The sequence below is a fragment of the Hippoglossus hippoglossus genome, chromosome 20 (assembly GCF_009819705.1).
Source record: "Hippoglossus hippoglossus isolate fHipHip1 chromosome 20, fHipHip1.pri, whole genome shotgun sequence".
NCBI lineage: Eukaryota > Metazoa > Chordata > Actinopteri > Pleuronectiformes > Pleuronectidae > Hippoglossus > Hippoglossus hippoglossus.
In genome coordinates, this window is record NC_047170.1 from 15,672,145 (window position 1) to 15,691,482 (window position 19,338).

Genomic DNA, 19,338 nt, shown 5'->3' on the forward strand with positions numbered 1-19,338 from the left:
GAACCTCGCTGACATTATTTTAAGAGCTGCTGTGGTGACAAATTTCTGCAGGAGATTACTTGTGTGCCGCAGACGACAAAGTGTGTGAGTGTGCGTCACACTTTAAAGGAGCGTTCCAGTGGTTTCACACGTTGTAGATCACAAATCACTTTGTGCTGCACGACGACCAATCTTTAACAGCAGATTTAATTGGAGATGTTTTCTGTCTACAACGCATCCATTGTTTCCCATTTTTATGGTTCTAGAAAAAAACAAAGGCTTAAGTTTTGTGATCCGTCCAAGTCTGCAGTAATTTGTATTTAATTACATTATTGTGTTGTGGCCCGAAAGAATGAGATTGTAAATAAAAAACGGTCAGAATGAGGTCGGACTGAGACTGGGAGATTGAACCATTGAAACTCTGGTTAGTGGACGATCCACTCTACCCCCTGAGCCACAGTCACCCTAGAGTTCGGACTTCCACAGTAAAGTGCCTGTAGCACATATATGGACCCAGTGGCCTAAAGGATAAGGCATCAGCCTCCGGAGCTGGGGATTGTGGGTTCGAGTCCCATCTGGGTCGTGATATCTTACTGCGATAACAACAACAAATTTATAATATAGTTCTGCCACTGTGTATAATTGAGAGGATGGGATAATACCAGTTGCACCACAAACACACAATCTAATTAACAGTGTACTAAAGTCACTGCAGCTCTACATCTCGTCTGCTGCAGAGTCATTACAGCACAAACAGCCTGCACAGCGACCAGTGTGTACAAATAATTTGCAGCTTCTGACAAACCCAAAACGTCAACTCATCTCTTCTCCCCGAGGAACAGAGCCGGAGGAGTGTCACTTCAGCAGCAGGTTCATTTGGCTCGTGCCGCCTGTCATTCACAACTCACAGAAAATCTGGATGTGGGTCTGGGTCCAGAATCAAGTGGAGGTATAAATGTGGAAGATGCTAAAAAGAGGAAATACTTCCATGTCCATCTGTCCAATTATCGTCTGCTCAGATTTTGTTGTTGCCATGTTGCTCTCCTCTCTCCAGCGTCACCAACGGCCTCCCTATGCAAGAATGCCACGGTCGCCATGGTGATGTACAGCAGCTGCCGTCACCACCAGAACCGCCAACACAAACAAACAAACACAGGACAAAACACCACTGTCTTCCTCTGCAGGTTTTTTTAAGATGCCGCTCTGCGTATGGAAATTAATTTGCGGGGCCGACACCCAGCTCCATCTTATTCAGTATAAACACTGTCTCTGATTACTAGAGATCACTTCAGCTTTCAGGCCCCCTGGGGCCACGGTTCTCCGGCTGGAGAGAGAGCGAGGAGGAGAATGAAAGCAAAACCATGTGACACCACTCTCTAATTTGGGGTGGCAAGCACAGATTGTTTTGTATTCGCCGACTTCTCTCAGCGGGGGTTAATGCGATGATAACGATGAAATGTCATCAGGACAGGTTGGGAGAGGACGACATCAGAAAGCTGCTGTAGTTCCTCACATGTCGTCTAATGCTTCCTTGGAGAATCCCCCCTTCATGTGCTTTTGTTACGAGGAGCGTTTTGGCACGGAGCACAACTCTGTCGCAGTCTGACGAGTCCTCCTCCTTCTTCCACCTCCTATATATTACTGCTCACCTCATGTGACCTTGCTGAGGACTTGGCTCTCGTCTTTGCAGGCGCTGTACATGAGGAGCTTCGGCCCCGCTGCTCTTCAACCCATCAATCTGAGTCTCCAGCAGCCATGAAATGAGCCATATGCGGCACGGGCAGGAGACGGAGAAAGAAATAATGCTTTTACACACTCGAGAGCTCCAGATTTCCTTTTTGAGGCTCGACTGGGACTCAAACAGCTCAAACAAGGGGAAGTGGAAGTCACAAATTCAAATGCTGGCTTGGGCTTTTACAAATACTGTGGGTGTGTGTTTGCATACTTAGGAAAGGAAAAGGCTTCGACTCAGGGAGCAGAGTAAAGATGACCAGGCATTAAAGACAAGATAGGAGAGCTGTTCTCCCCGTCACCTCAATCCTCCATAACAATTAGTTGCTGACAGTGACATAGGAGTCCAATAATAAGCTCTACCCCGGGGAAGGGACTCTTCATTCCACAGCATATGGTGCCGACTTAATCTGCAGCCTCTGTCACACGAGCCCGGCCACGAGACGAGGTGTGATTTCAAACGGATTGGGCTGAAAAGCGCCAACATAAAAATAACGGACGTGTGATGTAAACAGAGCACAATTTATAAATGAAAGTATCTTTGCGCTTTTTACAGTTGTGGTGAGGTTCAAAGGAAGTTGCCGTGGAAACCAGACACTCAAAGCGCTCTCTCTGCTGGTTTGATTTGACGGCCTGGCGCTTCTCTGGGTGAAGATGGCGGTGATTTTGCTTCCTCGTTAGCCGAGGCCACGACCTGTCATCCGTTAGAGGCTCGGAGTAATCCTCGCTCATAGGTGAGCCTCAGACGCCGTAATCACCGGACTGACACCTGCTACTATTGTCCCCCTCCGTCACATGACCCCCAGGGGCCGGCCCATGCTGGCTTTTGGTAACGTGCGGCTCCCGGGGGACGACTTCTCCTCCCACCAGACCTTCTCATAATCCTATTAGCCTCAGTCATCTGCACTGCATTAAAAATACGTGCTGATTGATCCGACAACACAAACCCTCTGTGTCCCGAGGCGGCCGGTTCACTTTTCACACGTGGATACGACACGACTCCCGTGAGGTTGAACCCTTCCCCAGGAGCTTTGAAAAATAATCATGCATGAAAGAGTATTAGAGGGACTCTCAGGTGTTAACAACGTAAACTAGACCTCCACATATGTTGAAGAAAGTGATAAAAACTATTTAATGGGTTCTTACCCGGACATGAACTGAATCCTTCCCCCAAGTTTTGTTTTAATCCGTCCAGTGCTTCTTGTGTTATCTTGTTAACCAACAAATGGACATGGACGAAGACAGTTTTACCTCCTTGGTGTAGGTATAAAGAAATCCCTTCTCAGATATAGAGAAGGAAAATAATAAGTGTAGAGCGACTGTAACTGTCAAGCTTAAAGGTTTTGTCTGCAGAAAAAAAAGTAGTTTCATAGACTGAGGAAATAAAAGACAAGAGTTAAGCCCAGTCTCATGACTTCCTCTTACAAAAGGCACCAGAGAATCACTTCAGAGCATTTAGAGAAAAAGAAACTTGAAATATATCCACATATTTAAGTGGATTCATCTCCTGATTAGAAAATATTACTGTAAGATAGAGAGTCACATATATTCTCTGTCTTAAGTCATAGGCTTACAGACTCCTGTGTGAAGGAATGTGAACCTTACGACACTGAGCGCTCCATCGGGAATTATGGTGACGTGCAGAGGGATCATCCTGCAGTTACATGTTCCACCACAAAGCAGCTCTTTGTTGAGTTTAAAGCTGAAGTACAGACTGTTTTCATCTGAACAAATCTTCGGTATAAGTATGGTACTTTACTCTTAGGAGGACATCCTGGTTTCCATGTTCACCATCTGAGGTTAGCGTGTTCGTATCATAGTCTGAATAAAGATGGAGGACACGACAGCTTCTCATAAATGAAGCCAATTAGGTCGAGATCGCCTTATGATGGTTGGCAGCCCCCTCCTCCTCCTCCTCCTCCTCCTCCATGTTAGCAGACAGGACATGGATGGAAGAAATTCTTCTCAAAGACGGTTTCTGTTATTTTAGGTAGTTCTTATGTTTTATGTCTATTAATCGCTTTCTGCTCAGATATTGGCTCCAAATTACGTCATCGGCACAAGATGGCAGCGTTTGAATCTGGGACCCTTTGGCTTCATTTCTTGATAGTGGGAGGGAGTGGAGATACGTCGTCCATCTTTATACGGTTAGGGTTACGGCTAACATGCTAATATTTAGCTAGATGAAGATGCCAAGAAACAAGTGATCACTTTACCTAGTTCCCCTTTTGACATTTTCAATGGACACCGACATCAATGAAGTGAAACTCAAAGTCAAAGCTCCATAATTTTGCAGTCGATCAAAAGTCTGGACATTTTTCAAAAGCTGAAAATGAGCAGCTTCATGGATTTTATCATGTCTCCGGGGATCTACAGCAAATATCGCTCAGCTCGGTGTATTAGCTCGATCAAATGCACCTAAAAATCTCTAAAGCAACAATTCAGAAATCACCGTACATAACTCATTTGCTGAGGCTTTCTGCTGCAAGGGACCCGTCGGGCCCTCGGGTCCCTCTTGGCACAGAGGGTGACCATCAGTGGGCGGAGGTGCAGATTGAAGTGGCATGGCTGCAGCTGAGGAATGTGAGGAATTCCCCCTGTAAACACCTCATGCTCGGACGGTCGCCACTCTCTTATCTCACCCTGCCCATCGCCCCCTTTAATCACCATAATGGTTGGTTATTCATTACCAGTTCCCTCCCCCTCGTCTTCCTCTATCTGTCTTTCCTGTGACCTCTGCTCCTTCACTCGGGGCAGGTGAGCTTCCTGCCTCCCCCACAAACCCCCGTCTATTGTTTACCTGAGGCCCCACATGGTATTATCCCCTGTGAAACCCCCAGAGGGCAAACAAGCCTCCTCTGACACCACTGGACAGTAGAATGGCTTTCAAATGTCAAGACCTTGAGAGAAAGAGGTTTTTCTGTTATGTTTTTTGAAGCCAAGCAGTTGTGCAGAACCGGCCCAGGCTCCTTCTGGTCCGGTGGGAACTCTCTTTAGCTGATAGGATCATAAGTGGCTAAAGGGGGGGGGGGGGGGACATTTTTTTTATTTTTCTTCGTGGTTGAATAAAGCGGCTTTCGCTTGCTTTTCAGCGTGGCACCTCCCCCCATGGTTCCTGTGTGTGAGCCCCTCTCCCAGCTTAAATGAAAGTAATTTCGAAAGCAGCTGAGCGCCTTTGTTAAGGCTTCGTGGCATTTAGAAAAACGCAGGAAGAAGAAAAAACCAGACACAAGCCGGCTTTTGCTGAGGTGAAATCCTGTTTGGGCCACTCGCTGTTTGGTCAGGCTGGAGGAAGGTGCGAAGTCCATCCTGAGCACATGGTGTGTAGCATGAGGGGGCCCGTGGGGGGGGGGGCTGCATTCCTCCTCGTGTACCACTCTCCAGCGGACATGACGGATGCTTATGCACAAGCATGAAACCTGCTCACAGTGTCGCTGCCACATTCCCCCCCCAAACGTTCCCAGCAGCTCAGACTTTCTGTGGCAGGAGACCGAAACCAGATTTTTCCATTTTCCTGGAACGTCCCTGATAAGTTTGTTTCAGGCTCTGGACGGGAAACTGATATTTTCCGAGTGTTGTTCAGTTTTAACGTAGACTTTTGCTGACGTTGGTGATAAAACAGCAGCTGCAGAGATTCTTCCTCACGTTGACAGTAGATATCTCAGCACATAGAGAGGTGATGAGATGTACTGGTGGACACTTCACCCTCCGGTCGGCAGGATTCGTTATTAGCGTGACCTTTGTGAGGAGGCGTGAACAGCGTCAAGCAGATTATTCTAATTATCAATTATTCTTCTGACAAACTCCTTCAGATGACGGGTTCTGTCCGATGAATTCTTCCTGACAACTGATGACCAGAGCCCAGAGAAGGTTTTAGCATTTTTTAGCCATGCTAGTTGAATAGCAATACATATTTCAACAGGTATTAGATGAAGATGGATGCTACAGACTTTGGTGATCCCCTGATCCTCCAGTGAAACCTTCAGGTTGACATTTGTGTCTTTTGTTAAACATCTCAACACCTTCTGTTGTGAGGTTTCCAAACATCAGTGTTCTGCTTCGGATGAACTTTAATAACATTGATAATCCTTTGACATTCCTCTAAAGGCCATCAAATCATTTGACCTCAAACAATATCAATCAACCAAATTCAGTCCAGTGAAAAGTTTCTGAATAACACGAGAGTTCGGAATCACTGACGTCAACAAGCAAACCTGCAACCAGGAGGAAGAAGAAGCAGCTACGGCACAAATCATCATCATCATGTACCAAAGTCACATGATATTTCTCTGGTTATATACGAGCTTCATGCACCGAGCGTACATGTCCTCATTAGTGTTAAGTGCTGCGCTCGTATGTCCCCTAATACCCATTCATGGCATCACAGCATGTCAGCTCGCCCTGAGGAAGCTGTCAGCCACATATGTCAATACCCCCACTGACCCCCACTCCCTCCCCCCCCCAAACCACTGCACACATGGCACTGGAGGATTGTCCCCCCAGAACAAAGGAGCGGGGGGTTTCTGTGGAGAACACGCAGCCCAAACATTCCTGTCTCAATGGGGCGAGTGGCCGGCAGGTTCAATTAGAAAACACTTTAAACTGTGTTTCTATGTGATGCCACTGTTCCTGGAAACAAAGCTGCAGCTCCCACATTCAAACGGGCTGTTTGGTGACGCCGGCTTGTTGCTGCTGGTCTTTAGCTTCTCCCATTATCTGCTTTGTTGCTGCCATGTTGCCTCAGACATAAAAAACACTTGAAGGGCCACTCCGGGGTGGAGAGCTTCAGGTTGGGAGATTTATGTCTTTTCCCTCTGCTGGAAAAAACTTTATAATCTCAAGTTAAACCAGTGAATGAACCGAGGTGACAGGAAGCAACATGTGAGGAGTCTTTAGCAAAGTGTCGCCCAAAGTCTGAGGAAACAGTTCAGACAACATTTTGACTATGACCCTACATTTTGAGGATTTGTAGAGAGAAACTGAGACAATGTTGAATTCCACACAGAATAAAATGTGACTTTCAAGGAATCTTCCTCGGCAGCAGCTCAACTTCTGATGAAGACATCTGTCTCCCTGTCTCCCTGTCCCTCTGTCTCTGTCAGTATCTATATAAATGCATTGATCCTGCTCTGATTTGATGGATTCAGATGCGTTGCAGTGTTGCTCGGACGCAGCACTAACAGAGATTTGATGCTTTTCTCTGTGACTGTCATGAAACCTGGAAACCTGTCAGCCAGGGTTTGGACAATTCGGATGCTGAACATGATCAATACGATGAAGTGAGAGCGGCTGATAAACCCCAGCAGAGGCTGAGCTGTCAAACGGGGAGAAATACACGGATCGTACTCACCTATTACACAAGGTGCGTCGCAACGTCGGGTACTTGGCGTATCCGAGGGGAAATGAACACTTCACAGCATCCAGGCGCACATGTTGCCAGTCACCGCGGGGGGAAATGAGCCAGTGGAGACCGGGCAGAGGGGCTGCAGGAGCGGGCTGTGACTGTGGGTCCCCCCCGGGCCCCTGGGAGGCGACACGGTGCGTCCAGGCGCTGGATGAGATGCGCAGGGCGCCACCCTTCGCTGGACCTCCGGGGACGCACCTCTCTTCTCCTCTCTCTCTCTCTCTCTCTCTCTCTCAGCCTTGACGCCGTAAATAACGGGACGTGCACAGCCTCTCTCCGCCTTCACGGCTGCGTGATCCGCGGCCGCCGGTTGCCGCTGGAAGTGGGATCCGCGGTGCGCAATTACGAGGCGCGCAGGACGCCGGTGCCACCCACGACAGGAGGGTTTGTGTGGCGAGTGTACGGACTGGGAATCTTAATGAGGACTGCTGCAGAGTTTCCTCCCCGAGCGGAGACTCATGCTCCCTCTCTCTCTCTCCCCCTCTGTGTGTGTGTGTGTGTGTGTGTGTCCCGACAGGAAAAGCTGAAAGTTGCCTCACTGAGGAGGAAGAGCAGCGGGATGAGGAGCGATGGAGGCGTCAGTGAAACGCGACTCCTCCAGCAGGTCACCTGGAGAGAGAGAGAGAGAGAGAGAGAGAGGAGGAGGGGGAGCAGCTCACCTCCAGGAGACACCTGTTGAATGGGAGCAGCTCAGACATCCTGACCCCGAGAGGACAAACTAACTGTTGAAATGTCTCCTCTACAATATGTCTCCTGTTATTGTGCAGCTTCACATGACAGCTGCAGGGAGAAGAGGATGTTCTGCACAGACACTAAACATGAATGTGAAGAGGTTGCATGATTCATCATGTTTTAAATCATGAACTTCTCACAAAATACTTCTTGCGTCATCTGAAATGCAACAAATTGCTTGGTCTTTATTTCATTATTGTCTAAAATGCTTTAAATACCTTTTGGCTCTTGGTCATACATGATTTGTGACTCGTGCATGTAACCATTTTCACATGCAATGGATCTGAACTGATCTGATTTGTAAAATAAGATAGATAGTATGATTTTAAGACCTTTAAAACAACTCATTTACATGTACAATTTCTGCCCTGAGGGACTCCTAAATGTTATTTTTGTGCAAACCTCTACAGGTGACCTATATGATATATATATACACACATCATGTGTCCCCCCCCCCTGTCAGCCCAGCTCGTCCTCCTTAACTCCGTCACCTCTCAAACAGCAGCTCAACACATGAGTCTGTCAGCTGGTCCTGTCCACTCTGAGGTTAAACCACTTATCCGTCCATATGGATGGAAACTGGGGCGTCTGACCTCGGCTGACACCCTCGAATGAAACTGCATCACTGCATCAAAGCCCCTGAATCAGCAGCAGGTAAACAGAATCTGGTGTTTACTGTCCGGGGGAGATGAACAGCCGATACTCATAATCACTGGGTGGGGGAAAACATGTTTGTTTTAACCAGGTCTTAGAATTTAAATGGATTTCATGAGTTGTTTCAGCCATGATGACGTCTTTGTGTTACTAAAAGGAACAAGAGGAGGAACACAACAGCTCCTGTTAGAGAAATCTAATGATTACTGAGGCTGTTTTTAATTTAACAAACAACAGAAACAACAAGAGACAGAAATTCAATTAATAAAATAATTGCTAATCCTGAAGTTTCTAAAATAAAAGAGGAAACACAGCTTCTGTTGCAGATCATCTGTGATATTCAGTCTGTCTGGATCAGACTGTGAGGATCCACTGCCCCCTACAGGTTGGAACACACCATTGCACTCAATTACAAAACGTGACTCAACATTTTCTGCAGACCGTCACTGAGTCATTCATCACAGCTGCAGTCTCACGGTGCAGCTGCACTGCTCCAATATGGAAAACGACAGAATGGAGGAAAACAAACAGTGCTACATTTATTTTATTTATATACATGACATTTTGTAAAAAAAAGTCTCATTTTACGATCTTCTTCCCAGAGGATCATGGTGACATATGTTCAAGAGTTTCAGTTCAGACGACTCTTTTTCAGCCTGGACGACTCGGCGGCTGCTTTACGTTTACGTGACGGCGTGTCGGGAGTTTCCTCCGGGCGAGCGTCAGTCAGGAAGTACGGCTCAGTCGGTGGAGTGGGCTCCTGGAGGGAAGAAAGACAAAAGGGACGCGTCAGCACAATAATGTTCAATTCTAAGCAGTATTGACCCTGACCGGAGCCTGTAGAGTAATTTGACTTCAAAATAAAGTTGTGTGATATTCTGGAAAGGTCAAAGTATCTCATACACATGGTATAGTTGTTTTTTTGTACCCTTGTTCAACCATAACATGAGAAACTACTTGTTAAGTTTACAGAAACATTCCAAAGAAACCTCCAGAAGTCAAGTGATCGTGTGTATTAACCTGCATAAGGTAGTCTGCGATGTACTCTGGCTTCAAGCACGTGACACCATCTGTGGTGGCCTCTGATACGTCGACTCTGAAGTCTCCAGGCTTCAGGCGACTGAAGTCGGCGAACAGGTGAGTGGCCTCTTTGTACAGGGACGGAGAGGGACTGGGCAAGACCTGGACAGGAAGTAGAAATGGAACATGAACCTTTTTCAATTTGCAGCTTCTTTGAAGGACAGATTCTCTCCTGAGCCTCAGCTCAACACAACATTTGGCTGATTTGTTAACTGCACGAGGGGGCGAAGGAGACGTGATTTCAGATATAGGACAACAAATAAAACAAACACCGACCTTTGCTCCACCAGACTGCAGCAACCGCCTGAAGCCGGATTCTCTGTTCTGGTCGATGTTCAGCATGACCGTCCATCCACTGAAGGCACCCTGAGAAACACAAAGGTTCATTTAGTGGATACAAATGTTTCAAACCCAATCGATTTCAACTGGGAATGAGCCCTGTTGTGTTAATATTGTGTATGTGTGTATGTACCCCTTGTTCAGAGCATCCCTGCAGAGCCTTCCTCCAGCGCATGGCAGCCAATGCCAGTCGTCTCTGCTGGGAGTTGATGGAGGGTAACGCGTCCAGGATGGAGCTGCTGCCCCACTCATAGTCATCCTCCTGGAACAAAAACACACACGAGGGGAAAATCCAATTTACAATTAAAACATATTTTCATTGATGATCTTACAATATTTGAGTGAAACTAAACACACCTTTATTATTATAATAAAACTCGAGTCTCAATCTTTAAGTTCTGACCTGGATGAAGCAGCCCACAGATCGACAGGCCTCCAGGTACGAGCGGTGCAGGATCCATTTCCCAGCTGCCATCGCTGCCAGGTACTTCTCATTGCGCAGAGGAGTCCCGACGATGATGTGGGAGCAGCTGGGGTCAAACGACTGCTTGTCCAGGACGACGCCGCCTAATGTAAAGAAAACATAAAAGAGACAGAAACTGATAACACAACTATACAGATGATATACTGCACATAAGAGTATAAAAGCCATACAACAGATAATAAATGATTAATTCATAATCCTCTAACTGTCGCATGTCCATGTCAACAATGTGCTTAATAAAGACATTCATCTCCACTTGCTATAAGCTGCGTACACATAAAAGTATCGGTTTCTTTTTGTTCTTGATGTTTCTAATATTTCTAAATGATTTTCTCTTTAAGATTCAACTTGTTGTGACCAGTGAAACCGGATTTGATCAAGCTGTGCCTTTGGTGGAGGAAGGCGGATCCTCCTCTTCAGTCATCAGGGATTAACTCCTCTGACTTCAGGCCCGACTTGATGACGAAACGGTGTTCAAGCCCCAATTAGGCGAAAAGACTCACCCAGCTCCTCGATGAGGTGACTGTAATCAATGCGTTCCTGAGGGGTGAGAGAGGAAAGCTGGAATCTGGGTGGCTGCTGTTCTTCCTCTGGCTCCTGCTGAGGGAAAGAAAAATCTGTTTAGCAGCACTGGCTTGACTGTAGGAGATGCTACGAGGTGCATAGTACACAAGGTATGATGAAAGTTAATGCCTTAGGTAAAGAAGAATCCGTACCTGTGGCTCTGGTGCTACTGGGGGGTTGGCGAGGGGGAAGGCGATGCTGGGGGCTTTAGGAGTGAGGATGTCGTCCTCAGGGTCTCTTGATGGAGGGGTTGGGACCTTCTGGCCCATTTGCTGCTCAATGACATCACAAGCAGCTGCAAGAGGACAGAGCGATCATAGTGAAAGTCATGTGTCTCCATTGGTAACATTAATGGTGAAATTACTCTTTTTAATCAGTGCAACCGCTTCCTGATCTCTTACCCATCTCCACCAGCTCAGAGTCCGTCATGGAATCCCTGGACTGGGGGCCGGTTTCTGCAGTGGGGGGAGGTGGATGTGCGAGGGTCTCAGAATGCTGCGAGGGACTACCGGGCCACTGTAAGTTGTCAGCCAGCTTAGCCCGCTCCTCCCTGGCTGTGGGGTCGTCCCAAACTATCTGCTCACTCTGAGATGGCTCTGTGTTGATGTCCATGGCTGCTTCTCTGGAAACTCTGGAATCAGGACACATCAGTCGCAAGGAATAAAGACTTAACATGCATGGTAGATGGATGCCAGATGTTTGCTTCACTACATGACTTCCTTACCTCAGGGCTTCCAGAGTACGCCTGCTCCCACTACGTCCCACTCGGCTCCCATCGGGTGTGTTGGGCCTGGAATCTGCAGCCCCGGACCCCTTCCTGGTTAGTCTGACTGAGGTGCGCCTCCCTGTCGTCAACTTGGTGGCTGACATGATCTCCTGGAGCTGCCTGTGCAGGTTCTGTCTCATCTCCAGAGTCTCGGAAATATCTGGACAAAGGTGAATAAATCAAATATATAATTATCATTACTTAAAAACTATTGCATGTATCATGTAGCAACAAAAGCTTGGAGAAAAACACCCACCGCTCCGTTCTGCTGTATCATTCATCTCATCTTGATTTACACTTCCATCACTAACACGACGCAGGTTTGTAGCTTCTTCTGTGGTATTGTGCTCAGACTGAGGGATAGATCGTTTTAAAACATCGTTAAATGGGATCATATAACTAATATAAGATATTGATTCCCATGAGAAACAGACACAGGCTTTAAATCATTACACTCACTTTGCTATCATTGGTTTCAGAGATGTTTCTGAGCTGTGTTCGTCTTGTAGGTGGAGACCTCTGGGAGCAGTTGGGCACCTGGCTCAGGTTTAGGCTCATCTTGGGGTTGTAGGTGAAGGGATACAGAGACTCTGCGACGTGCCTCCCCTCCTCAGCACACTGCACAAACAGCACAGGTTGACTGTGAGTGTACGGAGCACACAAACTCACAAAGACATAAATAAATCAAACAACTCTGAGGGGAAACAGAGCGGAAACTCCCACCTGTTGAGCTGAGCAACAAGAGGCTCAAAACTAAACATCACAAAAATATGATGAGTAAAATATCACTTGATTTACCATCTTAAAATATATTTATATTTTTTAAGCTTGTTGAAGAAACATCTAAATATTTGTCCTGATTTTTAATGAGGTTCACATGGCAGCTAAAAAAGACCTTGAATCTTGGCCCTGCCCTTTTCCTTTGTGGTTTATGAATGGGATTTATTTACTCAATTCGTAGAACAGCAGCTCAAGTGAAGCAAAGATATGAATAACTTACTTCTAAAAGTCTAAAGTGAAAACTTGTTAACCCCACAGCTAAGAGAATCTGTAGATGGCTCCCTTAGGCCGTGTGTGTTGTGTATTTGCTGGTAGGACACGTACAGCCTGCAGCCAGGACTGGGAGACCACATGCAGTCCTCTCTCCTTCACTCCTCTGTATTCACGGGTGTTGTCTCCCACACGACCCTGGTAGATGTAGTGAGTCACTGTATCGTCACACGCCCACCTACAAAGAAGTTAATGGAAAGAGGTTATGAACTGTGTGTGTGTGCGTGCACTGTGTTTGTTCATCCATATTCATCACGATAAGAATTGAGGGTAGATGGGAAACTCTTGTTGAATACCTGAAGTCGGCTCCAAGCGAGGCAGCGATGGCGTTTAGTTCACTTTGCATTTTGCTCAGTTTCTTTCCCACACAGATCACAACACCAGTCAGGGGAGGAACTTCTTTTTCTGGAGGCTTTAGAACAAAATTGGTGCTAAAATTAAGAATTTTCTGTGTTCTATGTGCTAGTTAGAGTGTATGGACTGCTTTTCTGACTGTTTTACCTCCTTCTCAGTTGTCTTTGTGAGCTGAGGGCTCGCTGAGACTGCCTGCATGTCTGAGACATGACTGCGAGAGCTGTTAGCCAGCGCCACCTTCAGGTTCCTGTTGATGACATCGGTCAGAGGAGTCTCCACCCTTTCTCCTGGCTTCGATCTCCCAGCTGGCGTCTCCAAAGCTCCTAGTGCATCCTGTGTGTAAAGGAAACAGTCCATGAATGATCTTTTTTGAATTTTACTGCTGTAAGTCTAAATAAAACTCATATTTCTTGCAGTCTGTTTCCTTCAGTCAGTCCCAACCTTGACATTAAAAGAGGGCCTGAAGAGCTGGTCTCTGCTGAGGAAACGAGACGGGGTGTCCAGTTGCAGGGACGGCTCCTTTTGAAGTGGGTTCCTCCTGCCGCCCTCCTGGTTTTGTTTTGGGGTGCTCATGTTGTCTTTGGGCTTCATCTCGTCCACAACAGAGTGGAACACTTTGCTCTTGAAGCGACCTAAGTCAAGCGGGGTAACGGCCTTGCCACCCTGGAAACCCAGCAAGGGGATCTCTGGAGACGAACGAGCTGGAGGCGGAGGCATGGTTGGTTTCTGAGAACCACCAACATAACTCTCATCATCTCTCTCTGGGGAATGAGAAAATAGTAATTCTCAGAACAGAGAGATCAATGAAAACTGACCTGCAAATTAAAATCCACTTGCCTATACAGTATATAGAACATATAGAAATGCAACATATATTTGGTAAACATGAGCATATACGTCAGTTACTTTAGTAAGTTTAGTCAAAATATCTTATTTTGATATTCAAAAAACCTCTTGGATAAATGCTAATGTGAAATCAACTGACAATAACAAAATATGCAAATTTGAAACACAGAGCTACCAAACTCATTCTCACCTGGTGACGGTGGCAGGTCCACTTGAAATCTCTCCTCCTCTGCTCTCCGGCCGCTCCGAGCAGACTCTAATATCCAGTGCAAGGTGACGGCAGGAAGCCCCCATTTCTTTGCTGCCTGGTACTTTGTGCCTTCAGGGCTCTGCAACACCAGATGAGTGCTGGCCAGCATTCCTTTCTTCTGGTTGGCCAGACGCACAAAGTAATCCTGCACACTGCAGGTGGGAGAGAGGAGAAGATGTAGATTTAGCATAAGCTGTTCACAATGAGAGAATAAGCCACATGAGGGTAAGTGCTATGCAGCAGAGAGAATTCATTTATTAGAGAACAATGTTTAAACGAGGTCAATTTAAAGTAGAATAGTCTTTGTGTGAGTTCGTTAGTCATACTTGGCTCCGAGATGCTTTGCCAGCTCCACCAAAGACTCTCTCTCTGCTCCGGTGAACTGGCTGACGGAGAGAACACAATCCTTGAGAGGAAAACGTCCATCCATCACAGGAACAGGGGTGAATAGAGGGTTGGAGGAAAGTGGCAGAACAAACTCTTTCTCCACGCACATGGCCTGAAAATGAACAAGAGCAACATTGAACTGTTTGCTCGACTACTTCACCTGTTGACCAAATCAAAAGGATGCATTCAAAACATCCCACGTTCACCTGTCTACACAGCTCAAAAGAAAACAGCATGATCTTACCAGCCAGGTGTCAGTGACCACCTCGTCCACTGTGGACTCCACTGAACAGCCCAACAGCGGCACCACAGCATAGTCAGCCACAACCCGTGTGCGACCCATCAGCACCCTGCCTCCATGTTCCGTCACCAGCAGAGACAGCTGGGTTTCAGCCTCCGAGCCAAAGCCCACGAGAATAAAACACTTCCCAACAAACAGTCCTGCCTCACTGGCCTCCTGCAGGGTCGAGTCTGGCTCTCGTCCTCTGGTCTGGTTTGGTGCCCACGGCTCAGGCTCTGCCATTGTGCTCATGGACCTCCTCCTCTCTGTTTCTGGTGGGGGCATGTCAACTGGAGGATACAAGTCCAACAAGATATAACCAGCAGGCTTCAGATGTCTGGAACATTAACTTAATGATGTAAAATAACACTACACACACACAAAAAACCGCTCTACATACCTATTGTTGGGTCATCATCCATGTACTGTGATAACATATCCTCCTCTGCTCGCATGGGAGTGCGAGGGCTGGCTGCAGGCGGACCAACTGATGGCCGGGAGGTGAGAGTGTGACGGCCCGACACAGTTACAGAAGCTGCAGCAGGGGGGAGACAGTCAGGGTGGAGGTAATCTGATTCTGGGAGTAAACTGCCTTTGGTGAAACTGTCCAGCAGCCACGGAACTGTTACTACATGAGGCCTGGGAGGAAAAACAGAAAGAATATTAGTATCATTTCAATTACTACAACAGTTATCTTGAACTGGAGGCAGTAAACATCATGAAGGAAATGAATCCCTGTGGTTCAGACCTATGAGTCACTTTGGAGATGAAGTTGTTGACGTCCTGGTCCAGTTCTCCCATGACCACATGTGTGAGTTCTTCACTGGGCTGGTTGAAGCGTAGACCACCTGCAGCGTTCACAAGGCGCCGCAGCTTCTCCAGCTTCTTCCCCGGCAGGCCACACAGATACAGCTGAGCAAGATTGAACACATGGAATTAAACCTCAGTTCTTCCTTTCACATTATTGGTGAAGCAATGACCACATTAAAATAGTGGAGAAGGAATGTTTTACTTACTTTACAGCCGTCCAGTATATCATCAGCTGGACAGACGGTGAAGTCCAGGTTATCTATTGGGTCTGGAGCTTCCAGGTGGCTGATGGTGCTGTTGGTCAGGGCCGTGTCGTTTATCGTCACGCTAGCGTTGACAGAGATGTGGCTCAAGCCCAACAGAGATGGACCCTCTAGTGTTGGAAAAAAAACTGCATTGTAATATCTCATAGGTCTTATGATGCAAATTAGAAATGGTAACATAACATTATTAAAAGTAGTAAAAAGCACTCTTGCATCTGTGGCTCACCTTCCTTCTTGCTGGAGCCTGTGGGGGTGGAAGTGTGCAGTCGAGTGGTCTTGGAAGTGTTGCGCTCCACAGTGTACCTGCTCTCGTCTTGACAGAAGCCCTTCTCTATGCTGTCAAACAGCCAGTGCAGAGACACGCAATACACGTTCCACTTCCGAGCACACTCGTACTTCTGACCTGCGACCAAATACAAATACTCCGGATCAAACCGAGGGCACAGCGAGAGTGATTTATTCAGTTTGAGTTCTTAAACTGCTGGCGACTTACCCGTTGCTTCACTAACGATGAGGTGTGTACACTCGTTCATTTTGAGCTGACCCGTATAGTTGCCTCCGTGCTGCTCACAGAGCCGCTGCACCTCTTTACGCTCGGTGCTAGAGAGGCCTGTCACACACACAGCACAGCCACGCAGCACCGGGCACAGATAGTCCTCAATGGGTAAATCTGTATATCTGAAAAGACTGAAAGGAGACAGAAAGATTATTAATTGTTTGTTCAAATAACCCAAACAAATAACCTGCTACGATGGAGCCAGGTTAACGAATCGTGTCATGCGGATATCAGAAAGGCTATGTGAGTGCAAACCAGTGTACCTGTCTTGAGACTTCTCCCAGCAGGCTTTGACCCACATGGGCAGAAGGATGGGTTTACCCAGGCTGGCAGCTACCAGGTATTTCTTGCTGCCCACCTCTCCGGCTATCAGGTGAGTGACGGACACATTTAGGTCAAGATAGACCCGTCCACCCATGAGCTGCACCAGATCCATCACCTCAGTCTGTAGAGAGAGAGAGAGTAGTGTAATAAATCTCAATTTTATACTCTATGGGCTGTGGGATTGGCCGGCTTTTTCATAAATGCTATTTTAGTACTCTCTAGTACTACTATGTGCTAATAAAGTTCTATAATCTATAAAACGTGGTATCACCTGCATCGGAAAGCTGTTGCAGGGGACACCAAATATATCCTCACATTATAACCCTCTCTCCAGTTTTTACAAGAAAGTTTCACGATGAAGTAAAGGAGACATAGCTGCTCTGTATCTGTACAACAACATAACAAAATAAAAAGCCATAACATACAACAGCCCCCACGCCAATGTTTTGAATGTGAGATAAGAAACGTGTCAGTGTAAAAACAATCAGTACCTGATGGTTGAATGAGATTATTCAGATTTTGTCCATCACTGATTATCGATCTATGTTTTACGTCTTTATCCTTCACACCCTCACTAATGTGTTTGGCCTATTTTCAACTGCTGATTTCAAAAGAGCAACAATCTACAAAGTGAACTGACCCGTGTTGCTTTGTCCAGGCTGGTGCAGGAAACAGTGACGTCGGCCATGCTCATGTTATAGAGGGGCTTCTCCGCTTTGGGGACACAACGCTGCTGCTGCAGGCAGAACAACACCACCAGGGGACTTACGACCCGGCAGCCGAGCTACACGACAACAAACAGAGAAAGAAAAGAAATGTCTGCATTACAGCTTCTCGTCTATTCCTGTGAGCGTCTGGATTCAGGTTGCCCGTGTGTGGCTGAGACCTTCTTGCAGTGCAGAAAGGCCGGGGAGGTGAAGGTGCTGAACACAAACAGGGACTTGTCCTTCTGGTCCATCTGCAAAACGGCATCCTCCTCGATGCTCTTCAGGTACTTGTCAGACTGCAGCTCCAAAATGGCCTGAACACAACAGTATTATTATTATTATTACATCACTAACTACAGACACAGAGACCAGGAGAGCGATGATAAGATGGAGCAGGGTGGTTCACCTCATAGGCTTTGACGGCATACTCTGTCTTTTGACCTTTACTTTCCACGAACTTCACGATGAAGCCTTCCTTGTCTCCCTTGGACATGATCAACCTGGGTCAGGCACCAGAGAAAGGAAATGTGTACATGATAGCATAGCATTAGCCGGGTAGCAGCTGGATGACAACACCGGTCGTTTACAGAGAATCGAGAGAGTCTGTGAATCTGTGTAAAGCTCATATGAAACAGTTTATACACTGAGACAAGGTTATATTGATGTTTATATGAGCAGAACCGGATGTACTCACCTCCTTTGAATGGACTCCTGCTGTCAATAAATACAGATACCTGACAGTAAACAGTCCAGACTCTTGTCATGGAGAAAGAGTTACACGTTTTTTATGTGTTGTCGATAAACTCTCATCGAGATAAACCGGTTTATCTGAGGCTGCTGTCACACTCACAGGGAAGGAGCTGCTTAGCTAACATTACAATAAGCTTTACGTTAACATAACATGACAGAAATAATAGTTGTCCCTCTGCGGTGAACGAGCGGCGACTGGTCTTCACATGTTTCACTGAGTTAATGACTTTTATAATAAGTTAAACATAAGAGTTGAGCGAAGATGGAATATTCTCCTTGTTGATATGATTCGCGCCTTTGGCGTAATTTCCGGTGTTCACTCCTAACCTGACCGGAAGGAGTCGGACTCCAGCGTTGAAAGGTTCCACAGTCAACTAAACACTCAAAAGGCTCAATAACTAAAACAAGACATTTATAGTGTTGTGTTATATTTTATATGATGTTGTCTGTGTATAAAGGCAAAAATAAAAATGCACAAAAAACAATTGCACAATAGGAATAAATAAGCTTCAATATAACCATGTTTATTTACAGCCACCAATCAAGCTATTAATATTATTTATATTCATTATGTTTAATATGTAAATTAAAGATCAATTCGAAAATCCATCCAGACATGTCTTTACATCAATTCACTGAAGCAACCTTTTGGTTTGGAGAATTATTCTGCAAAATGGACGATGCTGTACTTAAAATATATATCTAATAAGAAGTGATTGTTAAAATCCTTTTAAACATATTGCACCATCGGAAATTGTGTTGTCAGACAAGTTGCTTATAGCTTTCGATTGAAACAATGGATTAAGAGATACCAAAGAAAATTCACGAATATTTGTACAATATCAGTGCATTTACAACTGGCTGTGCGGTCGTCTCTGTCTATTCTTATACAGAGCTCTTAGGGTGTAGCCAGGACAGCAGGTCCTGACTCCCAGTTATGTCCTGACAACAAATATTAAATCTTTAAAAGTATATATTTATCAAGTTATCTATTCAGCTACATTGTGTTGTTTTATTTCTCCAACATA

The 19,338-nt window shown here is 46.2% G+C and overlaps 2 protein-coding genes and 1 non-coding gene across 4 annotated transcripts in view; 1 reads left to right on the forward strand and 2 right to left on the reverse strand.

The window, feature by feature from the left end:
• The window catches only part of tmem108 (transmembrane protein 108), a 38,917-nt gene extending 31,033 nt beyond the window's left edge, over positions 1-7,884 (reverse strand). Inside the window, exon 1 of the mRNA XM_034572370.1 lies at positions 7,061-7,884. The gene's annotated coding sequence lies outside the window, so the exon portion shown is untranslated. The remainder of the gene's footprint in view (positions 1-7,060) is intronic.
• On the forward strand, positions 490-562 carry trnar-ccg. The gene has a single exon. It is a non-coding gene; the product is annotated as a tRNA-Arg (tRNA).
• Positions 7,885-9,026: 1,142 nt separating the features above from the next.
• On the reverse strand, positions 9,027-18,696 carry topbp1 (DNA topoisomerase II binding protein 1). Of its 2 annotated transcripts, none has more exons than XM_034572358.1 (28): positions 18,255-18,696; positions 17,967-18,060; positions 17,740-17,874; positions 17,494-17,637; positions 16,793-16,974; positions 16,467-16,660; positions 16,200-16,376; positions 15,917-16,083; positions 15,649-15,812; positions 15,301-15,539; positions 14,865-15,190; positions 14,560-14,732; positions 14,174-14,385; positions 13,579-13,898; positions 13,285-13,470; positions 13,080-13,195; positions 12,838-12,961; positions 12,193-12,351; positions 11,990-12,086; positions 11,692-11,893; positions 11,369-11,598; positions 11,120-11,262; positions 10,907-11,000; positions 10,323-10,486; positions 10,053-10,181; positions 9,857-9,946; positions 9,521-9,682; positions 9,027-9,260 (listed from the first exon to the last, which is right to left on the reverse strand). In XM_034572358.1, the coding sequence occupies exons 2-28, from the start codon at positions 18,051-18,053 to the stop codon at positions 9,132-9,134; spliced, it is 4,545 nt and encodes a 1,514-aa protein (XP_034428249.1). In that variant the 5' UTR covers positions 18,054-18,060; positions 18,255-18,696; the 3' UTR covers positions 9,027-9,131. The 2 variants fall into 2 exon arrangements, with proteins under 2 accessions (XP_034428249.1, XP_034428248.1); XM_034572357.1 differs by having other exon boundaries at positions 10,907-11,003; positions 18,255-18,617.
• Positions 18,697-19,338: the final 642 nt, after the last annotated feature.